The sequence below is a fragment of the Centroberyx affinis genome, unplaced genomic scaffold (assembly GCF_046629955.1).
Source record: "Centroberyx affinis isolate AG114_WGS23_722 - 3 ecotype Tasmania unplaced genomic scaffold, CSIRO-AGI_Caff_v1 ptg004593l_1, whole genome shotgun sequence".
NCBI lineage: Eukaryota > Metazoa > Chordata > Actinopteri > Beryciformes > Berycidae > Centroberyx > Centroberyx affinis.
In genome coordinates, this window is record NW_027282210.1 from 212,501 (window position 1) to 239,418 (window position 26,918).

Below are 26,918 nucleotides of genomic sequence, written 5' to 3' on the forward strand. Positions count from 1 at the left end.
AGTGAGTGAGTGAGTGAGCTCATCTGTTCTGGAGGTCTATAAATATTGTAGATCCCATGTGCCCGCAGTTGCCGCTTCTCAGCAGGCTACTGTATGATGTCATCCTGGTACACCTCTCACCAACACACACACACACAGATGTGCTGCCAAGGCCTGATATCCATGGCAACGCTGGGGTGTGGTTGGTAGGGACGCAGAGCCCACGGCTGTGTATTGAATGCAGTGGCTCCTACATTAACAATATTTTAAACTTCTTCTTTCCTTCCTTTTTTCCCTCCATCCTTATTTTTTTCATCATCCCATCCTTCCTATCATTCATTCCTCCATCATACTGTATCTCTACCTTCCCATCTCCCTTGCGTCCTTCCATTCTCCTTTCACTTCCTCTGTCACATTTCAGTATACGGTTTTGAAGCCACAGTACAGTTGACAGCAGCAGTGAGGATTCACAGCCCATCAGCGCTGCATTATTTCCCCTGAAGTTCATGTGGAAAGTGAGGAGATGAGGAGAGGGAGCGAAAAGTAATGGATGATGGGACATGTAGGCAGAAGATGGACGATACGTATCTAAACTAGCTTCCACCTGCTAATTCTCTCCTGGTCCGTCACTTTATTCATTGTTCTATCCCAATGAACAGGGGATTCCTTCATAAAGACCTGATCCACACACTGTCCAACCCAGACAGCCAGACCCACTAACACACTCAGCCTCTCAGCCTTGGCAGCTTATCAGAGGCTGCTGTTAAGGTTGAAGCTTCACACGCCAACACGCGCGCACACACACACATACACATACACATACACATACACACATAAACACACACATACACACAGAAGCACACACACATGCATAGACACATACATTATACTACTTCGGTAGTCCGATCATAGCTTCCCACAATCAATTACACCTTTAAAGTAGCAAATTAAGATAACTTGCATCTAAACTTTAATCTTCCATATTTAGCCACTTGGCATTAACACTCATGGCATTACGAATCATGCAAGACAAACTAGAAAGCCAACACGCCTGCCCTCTCAAACACACACATACGAAAACAAGATGCACAAACACACACACACACACACAGAGTTGCTGACGGTTGGTGTCCCACGGGACAGAAGGTGTCAGGAAGTCAACATCATCCCCTCCCTCTCCCTCCCCCCGTTTCCATGGAGACTGGATTCACAGGGCTTTGAGAGGTGAGGAAGAAAGAGAAAACCCTGAGTCTGCACGTGCGCACACACACACACGCACACGCACACACACACAAAGCACATCTAGCGTCAAACGAACAGACAGATTGACAAGGAGAGGTGCTGTGAAAGGATAGAGAGCAGGATTGGAAGATATAGATGAATGCTTACAGTGTGTGTACATGTGCGTGTGGGACAGGAGGAGGAGGCGCAGGAGGACCCGCTGGCCCAGTGCCCTTGGGGTGAGGGGGAACACTGGAGGGACGGGCACATATTCCGCTGGGTCAGCGTTAAACAAGAGCCAACTGGATCTGTAGTGTATTCCCACCGGGGTGCTGTGTGGAGTATGAATGTGTATGTGCGTATGTGTGTGTGTGTGTGTGTGATTAAAATGATGTGCCGCAGCCGCAGGGATGAAATGTCATTTGTTACAGAGGGAAGGAGAAGTGATTTTGCCAACTGACAGGAGCAAAAATAACCTGACAAAGATGAGTAGGGCGGAATAGATGTCCTGACCTGGCCCTGCCCTTCCCGAACACACACACACACACACACACGCACAAAACATGTATGCACTTGCACACACGTTCAGTTGAACCTGCAGTAAGAATGAATGTCCATCATTTGACATCGACCCCATCAACTGGCAGCAATGACATCAACCCTTCAAATTAGGCTTTATCGTTCACCCTTATTATTCACAATTTGTTTTCCAGTTTAATATGCCTCAGGATAAAAAATGAGCATGCTTTTTTATGAATGTAGTTCAGGTTTTTCCTGAATGAAAACCAAGAATAAGCTCTTACACGCAGAACCGTGGAGGCATTCCCGAGGGTGTGTCAATTCAAATGCTGCAAATCAGCCAGACTGGAAGGATTTAAGCAGTTGTTTATAGAGGAGTGCCAATCAAGACCAAGTCCAATTGTGCTGCGTTAACTGTTCATCTGTAACTGCCTGTAAAGATGGATGGATTTTTAAAAATGAAATAACATTAAACATAATTTGACAGTGGCTTCATTAAATATCCTTGATCACATACTTATATTAATATAGCAAAATCTGAAATGAAAAAATATGGCCTCATTAAAGATTACATTAATGTTACACCCCATCCTCTGTCTTCTCTCCCTCCATCCTTCTCTCCATGATATGTTGAACTGTTTAAGAGCAGGGAGTTGCATTAATCTGGCAACCATGGAAACAGTATAGTGTTACAGGATGGGAGGCTATATTCTTTGCAAAAGAGAGAGAGAAAGAGAGAGAGGAGAGAAAATAATTCTTACTTAAGTAACGGTGTGAGTGTGTTTGTGTATGTGTGTATGTGTGTGTGTGTACGTGGCACATGCTACACTGCGCCCCACTGCCCTGGCAGAGACTCTGCAGCCAATCTGGGCCAATTAAAACACAGTGCTGTGCATGCTTGTATGTGTGTGTGTGTGTGTGTGTGTGTGTGTCTGAGTATGTGCTCCCCCCATTACTCTCCCCACGCAAGATGGCAATGTCAGTGAGTCAACTGGAAGAGAAGAGAAGAGAAGAGAAGAGAAGAGAAGAGAAGAGAAGAGAAGAGAAGAGAAGAGAAGAGAAGAGAAGAGAAGAGAAGAGAAGAGAAGAGAAGAGAAGGCTTTGCCATTCGGTTGCTGACACAAGATGTCGACATGCCAGCACTGACAGATAGTGAGAGAGAGTGAAAGAGAAAGAGACGCGGTGAGAGGAAGCAGGGGATCAGATAGGAGAAGGCAAAAATGAACAGAACACCAGTGAAAAAAAAGGATGTGACTGAAACTGGAGAGGCAGAGGATGGAGAGGGAAACATTGGAGGACAGCAGCGGAAGTGGAGAGAGGGGGATGGGATGTCTGATTCAAGCTGTGGAGCTTCGTACGACCTTTATGTAACTCAACTACAGGCACTTCTTCTCTGTCTCACTCTTTCTCTCTTTCTCCATCTCTCATATACAATTGTCTTCTCTGTCCTCATTCTCTCTCTCAGTCCATCTATCTCCATTCACTCTCCCGTCTCAATGTTACTCATGTTCCAGCCTCACTAGCTGAGTAGTACAACACACACACACACACACACAGACACACACATGCATGCTCATACACACACATAGCGCCAAGGGACACGTGCTTAATTGTGTCAAAACTAAAACAACTTTGCATGGGGGCTTTGAGCCACCTCCTCTAAACGAAAGCGGGGCAGAGGGTGTGAGCGAACGCCTGCCACTTACAGTGAAAACCCCCGCACCTGCTACCTGACCAGACGCAGACAGATGTTGCAATTAAAATTTTTACTTCCTGTTTACACTGCTCCTATGAAATTTCAAGGGGGTTCGGTCACTTCTGTCTCATCTGGAACGCTGGAGGGTAATGGCTAAGAACAAATGCATGAATTTATTATTGGGTCATTCTGTCAAGGTTATGTGTCTAGTGCTGTTTGTGAGACTGGTTCACCTAATTCTATTGTAATATGCAACACTTGTGCAATATTTATCCCAGCGACTCTCAGAGGGGCAAGCCCAAAGGTGGTGTGGAATACCAAGCATCAAATCTAGATCCGCCTATTTACACTTCAAATAGAGGGCTTTGACTTGAAACTCTCGCCAAGAAGGGCAATCCTCTCTCTCACATACGTCACCGACGGGGGCCTCTATTTGTGTGTTTTAGGAGTGTAATTGTGTGTGTGCGTGTGTGTGTGGGTTAGGATGAGTAAATGAATTGTTGGAGTGTGGAATTGACGGCAAGAAGAGAGGGACAGAGGGCGCAGGGCGTGTGGTGGCAGAGAGGAGGGAGGGCAGCTAAGTGTGAATGATGTTCTTCTTGCACTAGGGCAGGCCACGTCACAGCCCCCATTATTCTAATGGGGCTTACAATGCTTACTGACCTTCATCATCGACAGACAGAGCTGGCCATGGAAAAGATGGTGCACATGTGTGTGTGTGTGTGTGTGTGTGTGTGTGTGTGTGTGTGTGTGGAGCGCTTATTCAAACAAGCACAGTGTGGGGGAGCAGTTCAGTCTATTAGTATTGTAATTAAATGTACTACATGGACTATCCAATGCATTCACAAAGCAAATGCCTCCTTGGCACCATTAAAGCTGTGTAATGCATGCACATGCATGCACACATGTGCGCGCACACACACGCACACATACAAGCACCCGCTCATACATCCATACATGATGAAATGTTGTCAGGGTGCTATGAAGCTGTGGAGACTCACCGGACCCCCTGGATTTTAATGAGCTGATTTATGTCAATTCAATGCATACACGCAACGGCTGAAGGACACAGACACACAGACAGACAGACAGACAGACACACACACACACACACACACACAGTTCCACATTTCCACATTTCCACATATGGTCTTATCTGTAACTTCGTCAAGCCAACTCCAAGCTGCTGAAATCAGATAGACAATAGACAGGGTGCATAACACATCCAAAAAAGGCATAATATGAAATGAACGCGTGTGTGTGTCCCAATGTTACATCCCAGCAGCTGTGCCTCCACCTCAGTCAGAGCAAAGCTCCAAGTACAGTGAGCGAGCTGAGAGATATAAAGCATTATCTGACACAGCGCTAGCTAACTAATAGACCTCTCAGCACACATGCTTAAAGCCATCACCACTGATAAGACAGACAGGGAGGGGGAGAGAGCGGGAGAGTGAGAGAGAGAGAGGGAGCGAAAGTGAGAGAGAGAGAGAGAGAGAGAGAGAGATGGGAATAGAAGGGAAGAGAGAGAGACTTTGAAGAGAGAACAGAACAGATCAGAGAGTGTTGGTACTGTTAACATGGATATTGGACCTTCATTGAGTCAAGTCAAGTTTATTTATAGAGCGATTTTACAGGTTAGTCACAAAATGCTACAAAGGGACACAAAAACAGCTAAAAACAAGGATAGTAAAAAGACGAGACAGAACGACTTCACCACAAACTCCAAGAAACAGGGACAGAAGTTGTGCATGTGTGTATGTGTGTATGAACCTGTGCACACATATGTGAGTGCCTGTGTGTACCCACCCACATGTGTGTGAATGGAAATGGAAGTACCGGGCAATCCACAGGAGAGGTAAATGAATGACAGACTGCAGCTGAGAATTGAGGTTGTAGGTGGTGCTGAATAAATGAGACTGGATTTAAATACTGATACTGTCTGAGTCTGTCAGTGTATCTGTGAATATATATGTGCACCAAAAATATCCCGCTAGCTTCCCTAGTATGTGCTGATCATGATGAGCTCATGCTGTTTTAATCAGCCTACACGATAGTCTCTAATCGGTACGGGAGAGATTTGGTGTATGTGTCATCATGTATTTATCAAAGACCATCTCCAGAACACACAGTGCAGTTTAGGATCTGGCCAGCAATGATAGCACTCTGGAGAGAGACTGAGCTGACTAACATCTCATTCACATCAGCGCATACATCTCTCTCTCTGGGAGACATCCAAGTCTGAGTGTCTGAGTGTATGTGGCTGTGTGTGTGTGTGTGTGTGTGTGTGTGTGTGTGTGATGTATCGGCCCAGTTGGACGCTTACAACACAGGAAAGTGCTGATTCAGTGTGGGCAATCCATTACTTGAGCCATCTTATATTAGATTTCAATACCTATGGCATCTGCTTACTAGGGGTAACTAACTGAAAACTGTACGGGGGCAATGATCATATTAGGAGCTCTAAATAGAACAGATTCTGGGCAAATGTGTTCCACAGCACGTAGATTTTACTGTGTTGCATTCATTTGGCTGGCTGTTTGAAATTCAATTGAATTAGAAGCGTACTATAGACCAAATTACTCCTGGTAAATAGTTTTCAGGGCTCACATATTTTTTGCTTCTTAAATATGCCAGTTGGTATATGCTACTAATGTAGAATAGATCTATGAAATAAACATTTCTCTATCTTGGGGCAACTTCTGCCACAGACGATGCCCACTTCTGCTTCATTTCCCAGTACAGATACAAATGATTTCTGGAGTTAAACAGATACAGATGTGCACACAGATAGACTAGAAAAACAACATAAACTAATAAAAATGACTATAAATCGACATGCGTAAAGAGAAACAGTGAATATTTGTTCTATACCACTGAGTCCCTCTCCCAAAGTCTGCATTTCACTTGCAACACCACGCTCTCTCAGATCTGTGTGTGTCTCTGTGTGCGCCTATGTGTGTGTGAGTGTGAGCGCGTGCGGGTGTTATTGACAGCGAGCAGCAGGGGGTGTGTGCTATGTTGTGAGAGACTGACAAGCTGTATTTCATGGCGCAGATGAAGCATTTTGAAGTTCTTCAAATCCCTTTAAGGGTCCAGCCGGGGACTTAGCTTCTGATGCCGCTGCTGCTGTTTAAGTCTCTCATTGGAAAGACTGGGGTCTGGAAGATGTCCCCCTAGCATTGTGTGTGTGTGTGTGCGTGTGTGTGTGTGTGTGTGTGTGTGTTTGGGGGAGAGGGTCTGTGTGCATGTACTGCCTTGTTTTTGTGTCTTCATACATGTGGTTGGTTACATGCATGCAGCATCCAGTTTATCTTAGTGTACACCTTTGAAGTTTGTAACCTTGAGCCTTGAGCAGTCCCCCCCCCCCCCCCCCCCCCCACACACACACACACACACCACCACCACCTCCACCTCCACCACTACCACCCCACCCACATCCCCAGTCCCACCTTCACACCCCTGCCTTATTTTCTATTCTGAGGGAGTTGCAGGAGGGAAGGCGAACTGACAGAGTTCCAATAGTGGAGTTGTTAGACATGGCAGGGCCGCTGTGAGCTTAACTGCTGGCTGGAAAACTTCATCTAACATCCCCCTCCTCCTCCTCCTCCTCTTTTTCATTCCGTCCCTCCCTCCCTCCTTCCCTCCTTGCCTCCCTCCCTCCTTCATTACTCTCCTCTTCCCCTCTGGTGGTCCTGCAGCTCCAATCACTCTGCTCTTATTACCAGGGAGAGGGAACACACACACACACACACACACACACACGCACATAAACACACACACACACACACAAACACACACATACGCACACACACACACACACACACTGAACGTTCATTCTCCCCATTACCAGAGCATGTGCCCCGCTGCTGGGGACAGAGAGGTATGCTTGATTCTGCTCTTCTTTCTGACTCACTTTCTCTCTCTCTCTCTCTCTCTCTCTCTGTGTGTGTGTCTGTCTCTCTCTGCCTCTCTCTAACTCTCTTTCTCTTTCTTTCTCTCTATCTATCTATCCCTTTTTCCCACTTTTCCTTTTCCTTCCCTCACTCTCTTTCTCTCTCCCAGTCAGCCAGGGGGACAAATTGGCGCCTGGCTGAGCTAAATGTGCCTGGTGCTGAGAGCCAGATGGTACTGGCAGAGGGATGGATGGAGCGAAGGATGGATGCTACTGAGAGATGAAGCGATGAAGCCATGGCGTGATGGAGCGGCGTGGCGTGGGGGAGCTAGCTTTACACACTAATATTCTATTAGCGCTCAGGGGCCGAAAGCTGCGCGCAGACCCTCGCCGGGGGCCAGTTTGACCCCGTGGAAGCTTTGGGGAGAGGTGCTCCTATGGAGAGCGGATAACGTGCACATGCAGCGGAGGGAAGATGGTATAATAAAGTGAACTGCTGAGAAGCAGAGAGGGGGGAGGAAGGAGAAGACAGAGACGGGCACATGGTGGTAAGCTGTCAAGATGCAGCAGGAGAGAGAGAAAGAGAGGGTTAGAGGCAGAGAGAGAGAGAGAGAGAGAGAGGTGTGATGTCGGTCAGCTGTTGTGAACATGGGAGGTAGATAGGTTGTTAATTAGACTCACCTCTTAAACAGTGACAGCTAATGAGCAAGGGATACACCATCACGTTATTTAACTAGGGTCATCTGGGTTCATCTCTTTCTCTCTCTCCTCTGTCTCTCTCTGTCTCTCTCTATTTCTCTCTCACTGGGTTCCTTGGTGACATTCAGCTGTTCACTTCATGCTCTACTTTCCTCCACATCAACCCAAATTCCAATATTGTCCTTCTCATTTGGTGCTTATATAACATGTAACATAAGATTTGGGCTTCAGAAGCAGACCAATTAAATAATTATTTCACTGGTCATTTTTCAACTGACTTCGCCCACCCTCCTCAATATTCTCCTATCATTGTGCACAAAGCTGACCATCCATGCATAACCAACACTAGCCGTGGGCATGCTCTCTCTGTCCACATGCGCACACACACACACACACACACACACACACACACACACATACATTTAGGCCATGACATGTAGACAGTGCATGCTGACATTTAAGGAAACACAGGTGGTGTGTGTGATTGTTTGTTTGTGGATGCATGCAGATGTGACTAAGAGTGTGTGTGCCTGGCTGAAGGTGTGTGTGTGTGTGTGTGTGTGTGTGTGTGTGTGTGTGTGTGTGTGTGTGTGTGTGTATGTGTGTGTGTCATAATAGGGTGAGGCCACCTCCAACCACCAGGCAGGGGGATCTGGGAACACTTCTTCCTTCCTCTGCAATGTGAGGCCTATTAGCTTTGACATTCACTCCCTTTCACACTGTACCTATAAGCAACACACACCTCTAGTAACTATGGTGGCTGAGCACCAAGCCTGCTAGGCTCACTCCTGTTGGCCCTGGTTCAAGTAGAGTGAAATACCCTGCTCTCTATTAGCCGACCCAACCATTACCATATAATAGCAATGAAGGTGTTAGGGCGATATGTTCAGCTTGATTCACTGCAATACTGGGGCTGTGATAAGGTCAGTGAGCTGTTTCTTCATCCATATAGAAGAACAACAAGGGTTTAGGAAGGTAAACCCACCTAAACCCTGTTTACCCACCTCCTTAGGCTGACATAATCTAATCTTTATGAGCTAAATTCATTATATACATAATAGTAAGTAGTATCAAACTCATGTAAGTTATATGAGCAGAATTGAAAAGAAAAGGCATAAATTAATGAAGGTATAACTGATTCTTGTCCACACTGGTGGTTGTTTCCCTTAATCTGACTGGAAGTCCTAGTTTACCCACCTTTTTATTTACCACTACATCACTATAGCCTACCTAAAAATACATATTACATATTCAGCTACACTAGTAGTATTTTCATCTCATGATATATCATGCTATGATATCTTGTCACATGTCTAAATCAACTTCCATTAAGGCACAATGAGGTGCCTAATTGTCATATAGGTTTAGTGTTTTGAAGAGCTTTCAAGGGTTAGCATTGTGTCACTGTTCACCTTCCCATACTGCACTGTGTTGTGCTGTGGGCTGAGGTCAGTTAAAGGAGTAAGAGGGGATGAGGACAGTCTGAAGGACTTGTCTATCCAATTGGATCACTTAATGGACTGCTGGGTTATTGATGAGTTAGACAAACAGGGAGAGAGAAAGAGAAACAGAGAGAGAGAGTGTGTGTGTGTGTAAGGGATAGAGGTAATAATAGAGAGGGGAAAAGAGGCACAGGTGAGGGAGGTAATGAAAGAGAAAAGATGGAGGGGAGAACTGTGAAAAAACTAATATCCAGAGCGGAAGGATAGAAAAAAAAAGGAGAAACCAACTTGGACTCACTGATACCTGAGAGAGGAGGCAGGATGGAGAGAGAGGCACACACACACACACACACACACACACACACAAATACATGACTGTCAGTGTATGTGTGTCTGTAGAGCCCCACTAGATTGAGGGTCCCACAGCAGCCATCACTGCTATGCGGGTTCAAAGGACAGGTCAGTGGTGTGTGTGAGGCCAAGTAAACAACACAACACATTCACAAGAGGGATTTTGTGTGCGTGTGTGTGTCTGTGTGTGTGTTGGTAGGGACGGGGGCGGTGGCTGGGTGGAGGGGTGGCGGGTAGAAGTTAGAACAAGAGGCAGTTGTTGTTTTGGAAGGGTGGTGAGGTGTGTGTGGGTGTGTGTGTGTCTCTGTGTGTGTGTATTTCTATGCTGGTAAAAATAGACAGTGTTGTGTCTGACTGGAACAGGTGTCCCAACATCACAACACACACACACACACACACACGCACACACACCATCAAAGCACACATCCCACTATAAAGACACACATGTTTGAAAAATTGAGCTATTTCTACAGTATTATCACAGAGAAAACTGTGGCTGTTGATGCAACTCTTTCTCTCATGTGTCCAGCAGCCAGTCAGCCACTGGACAGGCATACACTCACACACACACATGCAGATATTTAAGCTTCACAATGGCACCTTTTCCACGTCAGTGTACAGCAGTTAATAATAGAGAAATGTAGCGATGGGGGAGGAACCCTCTAACAGTGACCTGCTTTGTTTGGACACATAGAGCGTTCACCCACTGTCTGCTCTCTCTGTCTGCTGGGACACACACTCTCTCTCTCTCTCTCTCTCTCTGAGCATTACACACACGTACTCACACCCACTTGCCTTACAACACATTCTATTTGACAGTGTCAGAACAGCTTTTCTCACACAGAAGAGGAAGAGGCATTGTGTGTGTGTGCGTGTGTGTGTGTGTGTGTGTGTGTGTGTGTGTGTGTGTGTGTGTGTGCTTAAAACCTAATTTGTCTACGGGCAAACCCATCCCTGAGGGCTGTATTAGCAGCATTATGCACCGTAATGGGCTGACATGTTAATCTGAAACTCTATTCTCTGTGGCTAATGAACATATCCATCCTGGTCTGTCTTTGAGTGTGCGTGTGTTTGTGTGTGTGTGTCTGTGTGTGGGTGTGTGTCTAATGTGGCAATATTGTAACATTTTTGTTGGTGCTGCCGCAAACATAAATGTGAAGATTGATGCCAAGGTGATGCGGTTTATGTGTTTTCATACTAACAATGATGTTGAATAGCAGTGAATTTGAATCATTCTCACAATTTGTGTGTACTTGTGTGTGTACTTGTGTATGTGTGTGTGTGTGTGTGTGGAGCAGAGACAAATATCTGACAGTTCTGGGTCAGACCAGTCCCATGGAGTCAGGAACCCTACAGAAGACAACACAACACACACACACACACACACACACACACACACACACACACACACATACACACACCTAGTAGGTGAAGATGACAAATGTCTGTTGGGCAAAACCAGTGGAGGACAGGGTGCTGGGATGGGGTAAGAAAGGCTGTCCTGCCATGCCAAAACTCATACATCAGTCTGTGCCTCAGGAGCAGAGAGAACAGGACTGAAGAGAACCCCCCCCCATACACACACACACACACAAATACCACACACATGCAGACACAGGCACACACTGCTGACTGGAGGGCTACACAGCAGAGGGGGGAGGCAAAAACAGGGCACTGTGATACGGCAGTGTAGTGGAGGGCATAAACACACCAACTCAGGTTAATTACCACTGACACATATAGGATGGTGGGGTCAGCAGCATCACCTAGCACTACACCACTGCTCTAATATATTCATCACACCCAAAGATGAGACATCAGATATAGTATATTATTATTATTTTTTTTTCAGAATTACCATCACCATTACAACATACGCTCTAATCCGATGCGTCAGGAGTAGATTACCCTCATTCTGGAGTTGAGCAGAGCAAAACAGAGTAGAATTCAATTCCGACTGAGCTGTTTTTTCTCATTTCTCAGTATTGCTTCACTCTCCATCCATTGCAACATCTCAACATCTCTCCCCTCTGTGGCTAGTGTGGAAATGACCACTGCTGTGTGTGCATGCGCTTATGTGCTTGTGTGTGTGTGTGTGTGTGTGTGTGAGTGTGTGTGTGGTGTTCAGGAGAGCGAGGCACAGAGAGAGAGCTTATGCATGTGCACGCCAGTCATAATGTCTGCATAATGTCCCCAGGTCTGTGACTGTATAACTAATACTTGTATTATTGCTAGAATAAAACATTACGCTGAACCAAGCGGGATTAGAAAACAAGCATGACAGCTTCTTCCCACTCTCCTCTCTCCCTCTCTCTGTCACACACACACACACACACACACACACACACACACACACACACACGCACGTGCACTTGCATGCATGTGTGGAAGCAAGCAGCCCCGGGCCATGTACACTAGCAAGCGGCCATGTTTCTTTCACGAGAGGCTGCAGTGAGGCTGTCATCATCAGGACGGTGCTCGCTCTCCCTCCGTCTCACTCTCTCACACGTACATTCACAGACTGTACCCCATGTGACATCATGTAACGCATTTAGACTAGAGGGTCAGAGCAGCTTTATGTGCTGAGGCTTCATTGTCGTCATGGTCGGTGACTACAGCAGTCCTTATTCAGCTCTCTCTTGGTCTCCCTCGCTCTCTCTCTCTCTCTCTCACACACACACACACACAGACACACACACACACTTCAAAGACATCTTAGTTTACCAGCAGCTCCCTTCATCTGAATCAACTGACAATGAGAATGCCCTGCAATCACACTGCCACTGTATGGCATAGAAAGGCAGGCCAGGGCACAGAGAGAGAGAGAGAAAAGACTGCTCCAATCCAGCCGGTGATAGGGGCACCCTGCCCTCCTTTCTGTGGCCAGCAGGGCTCTCATCTTCTGGCCCAGAGGAGAGTCAACACTCCTCTACTGGATAAAAGCCCTCCATGTATACACATTTTAACCTACAACAAGACATTTGGGCCCTCCGTTATGGCATGCTGCTGCTTGTGAGCTCTTGAAGTAGTATAAGGCCTGTATATCCCCATCATCTTCTACCCCGGTGATTTTCAATGTGGGGTCCCGGGACCCCCAGGGGTCTTTGAGTGGGATTCCAGGGGGGCCCCAGCAAAATAATGAATAGTTTAACTTAAAGATAGCTTAATTTGCTAGACATTAGCCCAGTTAGACAAGCATGATTTTTCTAATCGTAGGTTTCACTCTCACCAGCCTATTAACAGACAGTCACACAATTCAACACTAAATCTTCCCATATGGCTGTTCATTGGGACACAATCTTGTCAAATAGGGGTCTCTCGGGCAAATGGGGATCTGTGACATGAGAACCCCTATTCGACACCTGCCACTCCCCCCCAGCCCGACCCTCTCCCTCGAGGCCCGGGTCCCTCTCACCTGAGGCAGCGCGGCGTTGATCTGCCGCTGGAGCACGTCCCTCTCGTGCAGCGCCCCCTGCAGCTTGGTCTGAGACTGAATGAGGGTCTCCTGAGTCTCCCTGAGGGACTCCAGCAGCTTGTCCCTCTCGTCCAGCATGTTGACCATCAGCTGCTCGAAGTTGGCCTCCTGGTCCGAGCCGTTCTGGACCCCGCCGGTTCCTCTCGGAGGACCAGCCGAGTCTCCCTCGGTGATGGTCGGCATCACCTCGCACATCATCTTCCCCTGCTCCGTGGTCTGGGCAAAGCTACAGGAGAGTGTCGCTGTAGGAATTAAGAAGGGACATGTATGTGGGTTACGAGCCTGATAAACACACTTAAAATAACTGATAAGAGGGCCTATTAACGCCCGTGGCAACGAACAGCCTAGAATTGCAATCGCATCTACACGCGCGGGCTATGACTTAATCATTCATCAAACATGCAACAATAAGCTTTATATCACCTTACCTAATCAGTGGAATTGAAATGATGAGATGATGGTTGACCTTCCATCCATATTAACCGGCGTTTGTTCACCCCGTGAGCAGATCCGCCCTGCCCGGCGCGCCATGCACTCACATGTAGAAATCCCGGCGAGATATGATTGACAGCTCAGAGATAGATGGGAACGTTGGGAGAGATTATGCCGAAAAGAGCGGTGATCATAATACATTGAAAAAAATAGCAAAGCCACAAAAATATCCGACGTTCAGAGAGAATAAATTCAAGTCCTTAGTGGTGGGGACAGAGAGAGCAAGTCATATCTGCATCCGCCGTCCCCGCTGCCATCCCTCCACACCGCCGCCGAGCCGACGTTCACTCCTCCTCCCACACACACTCACACACACTCTCTCTCTCACACACACACTAGGGGTTCTGCAGCTGTCACTACCAGGCTACGGCTCTGAAAATAAGGGACCAACTCCCAGCGATCAGCCTATACGCGATTTGCGCCAACTGCGTGCCATAGAAAGACTCAGGATTTAGCACGACGGCCATTCCGTTCATCTAAACACAATCTTAACATCGTATAATGTTGCCACATTGGTAGGCGTAACTCTCGAATAGTGAAATTTAAGTAACTCCTCACATCAGCACCACTATGCGCGTTCATGATGTGGCAGCTCTGGGGACATGGTGCGCGATTGCGCGTTCTAGTGCTAAGCCCTAAACCAAACCAAACTCGGCAGCTTGTGCACTTGGAAGAGTGTGCAGCGCATCCTGCAGGATCTGCAATGAATAGGCCTAATAACATGGTGAATATTAGAATTAAAAGAAGAGTGAAATGAGCGTCGCTGTGTGTAGCTACAGTATGTGCATGTGTGTGTGTGTGTGTGTGTGTGTGTGTGTGTGTGTGTGTGTGTGTGTGAGGCTACACTCCACAACACTGAGACTATGTAGTAGCCTATCTGAGTAAGGTGTGACTTGAAAGAATCCACCCATTTCCTTATATTGGGTAAATTGTCAGTGTGCCAGCCATCACAGGATTGGTATTGTTCTTATTTTTTGGTGTTTCATATGTTTAGGATTTGGACTGCTCAGATCAAATCTAACTATAGGCTATAGTACAGAGGATCAGCAACTTACATTACTTATAGGAATATACATGTATAGGCCTATATAGGAACACACCCATGTTGCTCTCTTGTGTGAAAATATAGGCCTATGAAGAAATAAGCTGTAGAATCCAGCAGCCAATATTTGCCTTCATGGGCTGTGTCATATTCACAGCATCAAAATCATTCCTCCCCTCCATCTCACTCCTGTGTCTTGGAAATTTAGACTCTCAGCACAATTTTTCTTGCTGTAATAGTGAACGTGATGAGAAAAGCTATCTCAAGAGCTGCTTCTGATAAAGGATATCACAGCGGTGGAGTGCACAGAGTCTCCCAGGGCAGAGCGAAAATCTTAAAAAAAACTACTTCTCTCAAAAAGCTAGAGGAGTCTGGGGGCATCCTCCACTGGGATGAGTCTTTATATTTTATCTGCTTTTGAAATGTATTTCTATTGACATTTGTGAGAAGGATTATGACTTTGACCTCAGCAACATTTTAAAGAAACGACTCCTAATCCAAACATGAACAACTGGGTATTGCCATAGAAAACAAAATCAAGGGATTGGAGACATACTGTACTGTATCTTTCAATGTAAAGTGACAGAGTTCTTGATGTACAGACTGACAGTCTGTATGTGACAGCTAATCAGAAGTCGGAAAGTGCATTTGGAAGCTAGATGTTTGAGGAAATGTTGGAAGGTTTTTCCTTGATCTACCTTGTAACAAAAAACTGCACTTAGAGGAAGAAAGAAAACTGAAATGAGTTTGGAATTGGAAATACTGGGGTTAAATAGATCTATATATTTGGTGATGATGGAATAAACAAAGTTGCAAGAGTCTTATTTTCCATCTCATCCTAAGTTATACCATTTGAGGATCCATGAGTACAGTGAGCTCCGTACTGTAAATATTTTTTGTTTCGGCATCGTTCTCTTTATTTTTTTGTAAATGTGAAGTGATTAAAGATGAACAAGTTAAAAGGCAATCCCATGTGTTCATAGTCTCGCATTTCAGGCTGCCTGAAGTATTCATTCATTTTCTTTATTTGCTTATTTCTATTAAGGGTCACAGGGAGCTGGAGCCTATCCCAGCAGGAATTGGGTGGAAGGCAGGGAAACACCCTGGACAGGTCACCAGTCCATCACAGAGCAGACAGACAATCACTCACACTCGCATTCGTAGCTATGAACAATTTAGCATCTCCAGTTGACATGACTTGCGTCTTTGGACTGCGGGAGGAAACCCGCACAGAAAGGCCCGGGGATTAAACCTTGCTCCTTCTTGCTGTGAGGTGACAACACTGAGCCACAGTATTCAGACAGATTACAAATATATTCAGTAATTCTTCCTGCACATTTCCACTACCTGCACATTTCTAAAACCATCACCACACTCTTGATATTTCAGGTTCCCTTCCTACCTTTTTTGCATTTTTATGTGTCTGATGTATGAGAATTCAGTTGTGACTCTTTACTCTGAATTACTCTGAGGCAGTATGCAGTACATGTAAGTAGACAAGAGTCTCCATTATAAGTCCAACTTCGAATCATGATGCTTCTGTGACAGAATGACTGTCAGCCGGTAACACAATTAATTTAGCTCATTTGTATAAATGTACATTGACTAGCTTTAAAGGATTAATTTACATACGTCTTATAGAAAACTTCATCATCTGATTGTAAGACAGGGTTTGTGTTCAAACAGTAGACCTTAAGTATGTAAAAACGTATTTTTGCCGATGGAGAAACTCCATTAGAGCTGTTGGGAGTTGCGTGCCTGGCTCGTTGGCACTTTGATAGGAGTTATTGTTGAAAGCGTTCTTGATTTACTTCAGTTCAGTAACAAGTCTTCTTCTTTAACCTTTAGGCTACCACCACCCGATAAATATTTATAATATCAATAGTATGTGATGTAGTCGTGCATAATGATGTGTATAGGGGAAGACTATGTCTGCCATCTAGTTGATAAAAAGTGCATTGCAACAGATAGGCCATGGGATACATAATCTGCATAATCTTCTGATGTTCCGGGATTAAAAATAATCAAAACCTCAACATACTGCCTGCTTTCAGAGAATAGGACTTTTCATCCCTAGAGTTGTTGGAGTGAGATATTTTAAGAGGATGTCTTTGTCCACTTACTACAGTGGTTAAGACTGTGTTCTTTGCAAAGGAAACACACAATCTGGCACAGATTTCAGAGGAAGATATCAGCATTTTAATCTAAAGGGACCATCAAAGACTTGTTTTTTCTTGTGAACAGAACAGATCTATTGAAGAGAGTGTTTTAAGTCCTGTGTAGTGAATGTAATGATCAACAGTATATTTGAAAATGATGGATGTGGTTTTGGATAATCTTTTTTGATGATGAAGCCCTTGGGAGAACAGGTAGAAATATTAAAGTAAGAAAGTACAGGGGTCTTTTAATCATGTGGAAGGCTGAGCAAGCGGGTGAAGTTTTAAAATGTCAGCAGCGAAAAACAATGATTATTGGCTGTAAGAGAAAGACATGGCTGGACACATATGGAGATTTATTGAGTGTATAGAGGAAATGTTTAACAAATGTGAAAGTAATAAACCTTCAAAGTTTGGCTCCTAAGGTGACTGGGAAGCTGAAAGAGAGAACAAGTTTATGATTTGCTATAATCAGATTTGTATTTAGATTAAAGATGTTGTATTAGAGTCTACAGTCATTCTACTCAGAATGTTGATGTCACTGAATCAAAGGCTTTAAGTATTTGTTATAAGCTAATGATAAGTGATACTATTCTCATGGAAAGATAAGAAAATGATTTACTTGGGGCAAAGAAATCAACTAGGAGAGTCAGCATTGGCGAGTTAAATGTATTTTGGCCAGTGGTACCCTTTTGTCACTTCCTGAAACCTAGGATGCCAATCTTTTCACTGCAATAGGCTAATAGCCTTAATTCTGCACGTAGTGTATAGAAGAAAATACTGTTGTGCTCATACCCACATCTTCATTTTGTGAATGAGATATTGTTGTTCTTGTTAAGCATAGAGAAATTACTAAGAGTTATCGGCCAACTGAAGGAAAATCGTGAACTTTTGCATCCCAAGAATGTCATTTTTGTACTAACCGGTAGATGGCAGTAATGCAGCAAGAAGCGTCTATTCTGGCAAAGATTGACACGAAGAAGAACAGAAAACGACAACCGTAGTCTCGCGTTACTTGCAACGTTACGTCATTCCATAATGGCTGAAGATCCTGGAGGAACATTTTTCAACTTCTCTGTCAATTTTCTCTTTTTCTCTTTACCTCTGCTTGTCATAGAGACATGGCAGGACTCACAGCCCCGTTAAGTGTCCACGGATCATTGATATCGTCATGCCCAAGAAAGGGAACCGAAAACGGCTGAAGTTTAGGGCCGGGGACGTCTGTTCAGAATCAGGTAGGAAATGTTAACGTTTAGGTTAGCCAGCAAGCTAGCCCGCCTACTGGTGCTGCCATGGAAGTATTATATAGGTCAGGGATGGGCAGTCATGTGCCATAAAGGGCCGAGAGTCTGCAGGTTTTCAGTCCAACCATGCGGTGGAAAAGCGGCAAAAGACTACACCAGGTGATTTCATTAATTAGTTCCTCCTCTCTGTTTGGAGGTGTGCTAATCAGTGAAATTAGCTGGTATAACTTTGCCTAGTGTTTAGCTCGAATGAAAACCTGCTGACTCTCGGCCCTTTATGGCACATAACAATGTTAAACATTATCTGTTTTATTGCTGTATCTGTTGATATATTACCACTATGAAATAATCAAATGTATTAAGTGACTAGAAAAGTTATTTAGACGCTTTTTTGTAAACCCCCACCCCTCCCCTTGGTAACTCCAAGATCAGTTTACTCATGATGGGCTAGAGCAGAAGCTGTTTTTGTTGGACATTTTGTTATTGTTTATTATGGTCGTTCATGAATTGTATAAATAAGTAAATAAACCGGGAATCCGTTTTTGATCTTCACCCTTTTCGTTATTAATTGATACACTGTTGTTTAGATATATGTGCAGTTGCATAATAATAATGTATTTATAAATGATAATAATAATTTACTTGATTCTCATGTTATATTGGATCTATGAGCACTTGCTACAGTCCTTTTTCTTTTAAATACATATTTCTCTTTAGTTAGAGAGAGCCAGTGGCACATCAATTTAGAGTTAAGTGGTACATGAATCCTTGTTTTCATATAATTTAAAAGACTCTTTCATGAGTTGTTAAAAAGTCAAATCATTTCTCACACTCCACTGGCACACAGAAACGATTGCAGGTGAAGTGATGATAGCACTGTATAATCATCATCTTTTTCTTTTATCTTTCCTAGTGACAGTTGCTGATTATGCCAATGCTGATCCAGCCGTTGTGAAATCTGGACGGGTGAAAAAGGCTGTTGCGAATGCAGTTGAAAAAGAAGGTAAAATGATGATGATATACTGTGTTTTGCAGGAAAATGCAGTTTCTTAAGTCCCTCTCTTCCACTCTGCCATTTCCATGTAGATAGCACTGGACTGAGATTAAAGGGTCAATCAGCTCTGTCTGGAAAGGTGACCCAGGTGCTTAACTGTGTGTTTCAGTGAAATTACTCTGCGGCCTGGAAGCATCTCAGGGTGCCGTACAGGAGGTCCTCTCATCTGCAGTGAGCGTCACAGAAGATGCCTTGGAGAGCAGTGATGACCTAGACCCTGAAGAAGATGGAGGAAATGAAACTAAAGTGGCCCGCAAGAAGAAAAACAAGAGGAGAAAAGGTATTGTTCGTCACATCTTTTAGGATATGCACTTGTTCATCCCAGTGCAAATCCTAGTCATCTATGGTCATCCATGGTGGAGGGATCAACAATTTTTTGTTCAAATCAGAGGCGGTTAGCTCTGCTCTCCGATATAGCACCAGTCATTCCTCTTGACACACTGTTTTCTAACTGGTGGCATTTGCTCTGATGTTTGTGTGTTGGTCTCCGCAGAGAGTGAGAGCAGTGAAGGGGGAGAGTATCCAGTGGATATTTGGTTGGTGCTGTCTTCCTATATTCGGCCTGAGGATGTGTGCAGATTTTCTCTAATCTGCAGAAATGCCTGGACTGTCACCTGCACCGCAGCCTTCTGGACCAGGCTCTACAGAAGGTGGGTTCTGGCCCTCTCTTGTCTGTTGGCCTTTCTGCTTGGCAGTATGGGTCATGGTGAACCCTCATTTGTATGCAGTCAGTAGCAAAAGTATTGGTACAGAAGAGCTTCTTTTGTTTTCCTTTTGTCTTCCCACCAACATGCTCCAAGTTGTATGAGGTCAATCCAGCAGTGGCATTCTTCTTGGCCTATTTTAAGAGGGATCACCTTCACTTCAAGGCTCAATCTGGAATGCCAATATAGTGCCACTTGAGGTGCTTAAGGGCCCAACTGCTGGCTTTGTTTAATGTAAGACAGAAAACAGTGAAACAATGGATTGAAGGCAGTAATAACAATGCATTTCAATGGGATTTCAGTTGATTGATGTACTCTATCCCAGAGTCATTTGTTTGAGTGTGGAATACATGGACGACTGAATGATTGACTCCAGACCCAGAACTAGTGGACCTGCCAAAAACCTTTGCCCACCACCATACCCCAGCTTCTATAGGGTCACTCAAAGCCTCACTCTGGGAGATGTTTGAGTATATCAGTTATGGATATGTGAACATAGATTCTTGAATGAGTATTCATTTTAATGCAAAACATTCTTTTCCCAACTTTCCCACCGCGTCATTAATCAAAATATTGGTCCATTATGATCAGTTTTTCATTTTGAACAGTACAAATGTAAAACAAACTGCTTAGAACGACAAAAGACATTTACAGACCTTTACATTTATTCATGATTACTTCAAATGCAGGACCTTGTCCATCCTCAGCAGTCAGTGTGAAAGTAGGAAATGTTGCGTAAAATTCCATAAACAAACAAAGTAATATTGTATTGTATATTTAACCTTTTCTTTTTCCCCTATCTTTCAATCTGTCTCCTCCACAGACACTACAACATAGACGCCGATCTGCCGTTTCGTCTGCAGCCTGACTCTATTGACAGGATGCGCTGTCTGCGGGCCTGTGTGATTCGCTCCCTCTTCCATTTGTACGAGCCATTCAGCTTGCGTGTCTCCAAAATTCCCGCCCTGCCAGAATCTACGCCCACAACCTTGCTCAACTCCAAGGTAAACAGACAGAATTGATGAATGCGATGTGTAGTCAAACATCTAAGTATAGGGATAGGGAGGGATAAGTATTTTTTCTTTGTTTTTACTGGAGACACATCTGATTTGTATCTCACAGCAAAAGATGTATAAGAAGCCCAAGTTTAAACTGCCAACTTTTGATTTTGAAATTCTTTTGAATGCTAAAATTGGATGTACATGTATTTCTGATCCTAAAGATTAAAGCTACAATATGCAACTTTTTTCCTTGGGACAGGAAGTGTATTGTTTTAATTATTATTAAAAATGTATATTTTGTATGCTGCATTTCTCCTGTTGCAGTGTTTGCTGTTTGGGGTCAAAAAAGTGTCAGGGACTCGGCCAGAGGCCATGTGGGAGTTCAACTTTAAGTTTATAAAGCAGGTAAATGGCCTCTCCAAAAATCAACCACATTTCTTTCCAAAGATCATAGCTTTTATTTCATAGTTAGGGCTGGGTATCTTGGGTAACTTGAGAGCCGATACTGGTGCCAAATCAATACTTTTTTCGGTACTTTTCATGAGGCAAAGCGACTTTATTGTAGGGAAAAGCAAAGTGAGTAAGCGCAGCATACCGGGGGGCTTTCATTTTGAAGTTCAGTTCCGTTTACAGTGGGGAAAGATCTTAGCTAGTGCAGAAACACGCAGAAAATCGGCTTTTCCCCATACTTCGTTGTGTTTACATCATCGGAAATATATTGAGGGTAGAAAGACATGACCTACACACACACACCATCCCGTTAAATCAAAGAGACTGCAAGCACTGGTTTTCGCTGGGAGATGTATTTTGTAATTAGCCAATGCATAGATGTCAGACCTGATGGGAGGTGCAGCTTGTGTAACATTCCATGGGTCTGACTCGTCGGGCTAGGCAAGACAATGAAGCTAGAAAAATGAGCAATGTCTACTTAAACCGGTGCAAGCTCTGTTTTAGCTAGTGTTGGATAGATTGCTAAAAGCAGAGTCACCTGCACCAAGTCATTTCAGTGCTGTGCAAGTTTCTCGTGGTTAGAGATTGGCTGCACCAGAACAATGCAAAAGTATTCAAAGTTGGCACTATTTACCTCAACATGTTTCGATACTCGGTAGTAGCGACCTTCAGTTGGTGCCAAAAAAGTACTAACCTTCAGTACCCAGCCCTACTGATAGTATAGTGCCCACTGCTGCCATAATTATCTGTGTATGTGTGTATGTCTGATCACCTCCCTCTCAGCAGGAGCACAGTAAGAATGGCAGTGCCAAGTTCCTATGCATGCCCAGGCAGTACGAAGACGTCCACACCAACCCAGACTCTGACTGCTACCTGCTCCAGGTCACCACCCTCAACTTCATTGACTTCACCCCTGGGGTCATGGGCATGACCCTCACCCTGGTTAGTACATTAACTCTGGGTTTAGCTCTAACTCTGTGTGTTTTTGGTGACCTATTTACAACTGTTATCGAGTAGCTTACCTGTGTTAATAAGGCCTAGGTCCTAGGTCTTTTTTTCTCCTCTCCTAATCCCTGTTGGTCCGTCTCTGCCTTTCCCCTAGTTCACAATCAACGTTAGCACAGACATGCGGCACCACCGCGTCCGTCTGGTGTTCCAGGACTCGCCGCTCCAGCGGGGGAGGAAGAGAGGGGAGCAGGGTGGGACCCAGGTGGTGCTAGATCCCGTACACAGTGTGAGGCTCATGGACTGGTGGCATCCACAGTATCCCTCCTCCCCCTGCACTTAGAGCCCAGCCCTCTTGTTTCCCACTGCAGCAGACCGTCACACCGAGAACCCTGCTGTTCTGTTCTAGAACCTTTTATTTCCACAGCACCACCCAGCCCCTAGATTGACCCGGATACCCAGAACTCTGACAGCACTTAGCTTCAGCAGCCCATCCTCCTCTAAAAACACACTCGTATATTAGGAGGTAACAGCTTCATAAGAAGAATTAGAAGTCCAATTCTCCTACACCTTCAACATTATTGCACGTACAACCTATATGAATAACTCATTTTCTTGTCAGGAGAGTTTTGGAAACTCATGGATTAACAGGGTGGAACATTTTCACTGTCCTCCCTTAATTTGTTTTCTGCTCACTGGGAGATTACTCTAAAATAACTTGATTTTGCGTTATATTGAATGTTGTATAAGCTGCATCAACTAGGTTTTAATATCCTTTTAAAACCATGTGTTTTTTATGTATTTAATTTGATCTATGTTCTATGTGAGTATTAATGCTCTAGATTGAAGGGGCCAAAGAGATTATTTACCTCAAACAACATCCACTCATCTGCTGATATGAGCATTGTTCCTTTTACTTTCATTGATTAGGTTTTTCTTGGCCAAAAACTTCTTGGTTGACCTCAGTTGTCTCATTGCTGAGTATTTGAGCCCTGTGCTTCTCTACTGCCACTTCTGGGATCTCAGTCTAGACTTTGAATAGCTAAAAGGCGTGACATTGGCATTGGATCTCTCTATTTAAAGTTGTCAGTCCTATGTGTATTGAATGTGAGTAGAATAATGCCAATCACGTGCTTGATTATGTGCTACAGATGGGGAGATGAGTCACTGACATCTGTTTGTCCGTTTTTATTCCATCAGATGAGGTCAACATCATTTAACTTGGTTTGTACATATTCATGTATCGTGAAGGGAAAAAAGCAGCTTTTCTTTTGAATGATCAGTTAGACTTGAAGAAAAAAAAAAAGTAGTTGATGGGCAGTAGCCTAAAGCAGAGGGCAGCTGAATTTTTCTGGCTAGCAGCAGATGGAGATTGTTTTAGCATGTGGTGTAATATTAGCAGATGTGACTTCCACTGATAAACAAACTTACTGCACTGAAATAAAAACTGAAACTGCCCATTCAAACGGATACCTGTCTTATATTACAGACTGGGAATGTATACTGCAGGTCATACCTACTATACACTCACTGAGCACTTAGGAACACCTGTACACCTGTTTATTCATGCACTTATCCATTCAGCCAATCATGTGGCAGCAGTGCAATGCATAAGATCATGCAGATACAGGTCAGCAGCTTCAGTTCATGTTCACATCAAGCATCAGAATGGGGAAAAAATGTGATCTCAGTGACTTTGACTGTGGCATGGCTGTTGGTGTCAGACGGGCTGGTTTGAGTATTTCTGAAACTGCTGATCTCCTGGGATTTCACGCACAACAGTCTCTAGAGTTTACACAGAATGGTGCGAAAAACAAAAAACATCCAGTGAGCGTCAGTTCTGTGGACGGAAATGCTGTTGATGAGAGAGGTCAGAGGAGAATAGCCAGACTTGTTTGAGCTGACAGAAAGGTGACAGTAACAGTTACAACTGTGGTGAGCAGAAAAGCATCTCAGAATGCAACACAGCGAACCTTGAGGCGGATGGCACTTTGGTAGCTGGTTGACATTGAGCTGAAAGCTGATACCTACCCAGTATTACTAAGGTGTTCCTAATAAAGTGCTCAGTGAGTGTATATTGACATTTACTTTTGTGTGTGCTTCCCTCTTGTGGTCTGACAGGGTATTACCTGTGTTGAACATTACTTGGAAGTTAGAATATCTGAGAATGTCCATCTTCCACATATCCAAAGGTGGTTTCCTTCACCCTGTCTGCTAGGTTTGCATTATACCAAGCATCCACCCTTCACCTTACAGATGGTGGGCCCGTAAGATGGCTCCATGTTTGTCTTTTCAGGCTGGTCAAGTTGGTGGCTCAGCCACCAGGCACGTGCCAACAACCCCCCCACTCTCTAGATGTAGCTCTTGGGGTGGATCCTGGTGGCCCTGATCTGGCTATGGTACTGTTTCTCGATGTTCACATCATGGGTTGCATACAATATATGGATCATTGTTGGGATAATCAACCTCAGCACAGACCTGGTGAGACCGAACAGGAACACACTGCTCCTGATGTCTTGGCTGTAAGGATCACTGGATCATCTAACCACCTCCACCACCTCTTATTCAATGCATGCATATATGAATGCTTGTCTTACAAGCTATTTGTGTACTTGTTCTTTAGAACATGTTTTTCTCTAAAGTCAAAGTCAAATCTATTAAATTCTGGAGAATCTGGTCCCTGTCTGAACCACCAACAGCCTGACCGGCAACAGTCAGAAGTCAGGCTAACAAAGACGGTTTAGTAAGTATTCTGTCTACACATGCATACCTGCAATGCATTATCAGTGCTTTATAATAAAAAGACAGAAGCAGTCAGTCATGGCAACAATCAGTGGGTGATAGAGAAATCAAAGATGGCCCTAGTCTGATACTCAAACCTGACAGCTGCTGCGTTTCTCAGATCAAGATGGACCTAGTTTTATGACCCCTCCACTATCCTAGCCCACACTCAAACCTGCACATACAAACTACCAGACACGTGAGACTAGACTGAGAAAAGCACCTCACAAGTGTCGAGTAAAACGGGAAAGCAGACGCCGTCCCTCTTGTCGTGTTGTTGCTGGAGGTATTTTGGTGACACAGGACCTGTTAAAGCACCCATTGCAGTCAACAGGCATCACGTCATTGCCTGAAAATACCGCGGAGTCCGTTGAGGGCCTACGAAAACTACACTTCCCATAAACCCTGTGCGCGTTGTCATTGGTGGCCCGAGTTGTCACTGTGCGCACACAGGCACAGGTGACCGCAGACGCTCCGAGTTGTGACAACATCTCGACGGACAAAACGAAAACAAATTAGCCAGCGAAGTGCCAGCAGTGGTGTGTACCGTAGCAGTGTGTGAAACTATAAAGACACGTAAAAGCCCTTTGACTTTTCCAACGACTTCTCCTCTGACAGTTCCTGGCAGTGTTGGTATTATCAGTGCGCACGAGAGGACTGGGCGCACACTTTTCCTGAACCTGACTCCTTACTTCGTTCTGTCTGACCTTCAGATCGGGTAAGTGATATTTCACCACAACCACTGAAATTCAACACCTCCTAAACTACAGCCACCCCTGGAAAAACCCGCATCAAAGTTTTTGGGGATTCCTCGCTTTTGCACGCAGTTTTATTATTTGTCCACGAGAGTTTACAGACAGATACATTTAAGGACAGACAAAACGCGCAGAAGTCGGAACAGTTTTAGTTGTCTTTAAGTGATTAAAGGCATATTTATTGCATATCCTCGGGCATATTTGCATAGTCTCGGTTTCTGATTTTGCAGTTCACAGTCCAAAGTTGCTGTGATTGCTTAATATCAGCTTAAAATACGTTTTCTGCATTACATAGACATGCGCTCTGCGCGCCTATAGGCTACACCAGGTCGAGGTTCCCAAACTTTTTCATGTCCGCACCAGCATTAGATCACGAATCCCCATATGAGCAGATATTCTCCCCATTAACCCCATGTGAGATGATTTTCATTGTTGGTTCTGATTTTGTATTGAATAGTACTATTTATAGATGGGAACTTGTACAGTGAAAACTATGATCGAAATAGGTGTCCTTATATATTTTATCACTGTGCTCATGCCCAGTGTGTCATTGTCCAGTGATTCAAACGAATGAATTGAAATGTTGGAGACCCTCCTCGAGGTTCCCCTAGTGGTTCCACTTTGGGAACCACTGCGCTAGACCATAATGCGCTGTTTTCGCCCCTTTACTGTCAACAGTGAGTATCTGCTGGCCCTCTTGCCATTTATGAGCGACTGCTTGATTACCAAGTTGCAGCGAAGGGCAGGAGCCAAGCTTGTATCAGTAACGACACCTCAGCCGGGGTATGCTGCTATGTATAAAATGTGACTGTAATACCCTGCTTATGTAACGAGAACTTTGCTGGAAAGCCCTGCATGGAGCCAACACAAAGATAATGAAGGCACAGTAGGCACCACCAGCCATTACTGCCCCCCTCGCCCCATCTCTGCAGAGTGGGCTTTATTTACATACTGTGTGTATTAGTGTGTGTGTGTGTGTGTGTGTGTGTGTATGTGTATGTGTGTGTGTGGAGCGGAGGG

General features: G+C 44.6%; 3 protein-coding genes across 9 annotated transcripts in view; 2 read left to right on the forward strand and 1 right to left on the reverse strand.

Moving 5' to 3' along the window:
- ppfia4 (PTPRF interacting protein alpha 4) overlaps nucleotides 1-13,472 on the reverse strand; it is a 45,060-nt gene extending 31,588 nt beyond the window's left edge. The window contains 1 exon segment of the mRNA XM_071544498.1: nucleotides 13,215-13,472. Coding sequence (XP_071400599.1) covers nucleotides 13,215-13,472 — 258 coding nt within the window.
- A 4,539-nt stretch (nucleotides 13,473-18,011) lies between these two features.
- Nucleotides 18,012-24,383, forward strand: tmem183a (transmembrane protein 183A). 6 transcript variants are annotated; one of them, XM_071544492.1, is made up of 8 exons: nucleotides 18,012-18,199; nucleotides 19,122-19,211; nucleotides 19,372-19,547; nucleotides 19,758-19,912; nucleotides 20,790-20,970; nucleotides 21,292-21,372; nucleotides 22,201-22,359; nucleotides 22,520-24,383. In XM_071544492.1, the coding sequence occupies exons 1-8, from the start codon at nucleotides 18,136-18,138 to the stop codon at nucleotides 22,703-22,705; spliced, it is 1,092 nt and encodes a 363-aa protein (XP_071400593.1). In that variant the 5' UTR covers nucleotides 18,012-18,135; the 3' UTR covers nucleotides 22,706-24,383. The 6 variants fall into 6 exon arrangements, with proteins under 6 accessions (XP_071400593.1, XP_071400591.1, XP_071400592.1 ...); XM_071544490.1 differs by having other exon boundaries at nucleotides 19,372-19,542; nucleotides 19,756-19,912; XM_071544491.1 differs by having other exon boundaries at nucleotides 19,372-19,542; nucleotides 19,756-19,912; nucleotides 22,204-22,359.
- Nucleotides 24,384-25,654: 1,271 nt separating this feature from the next.
- tfeb (transcription factor EB) overlaps nucleotides 25,655-26,918 on the forward strand; it is a 32,673-nt gene continuing 31,409 nt past the window's right edge. For both annotated transcript variants that reach the window (XM_071544501.1, XM_071544502.1), the window contains exon 1: nucleotides 25,655-25,861. The gene's annotated coding sequence lies outside the window, so the exon portion shown is untranslated. The remainder of the gene's footprint in view (nucleotides 25,862-26,918) is intronic.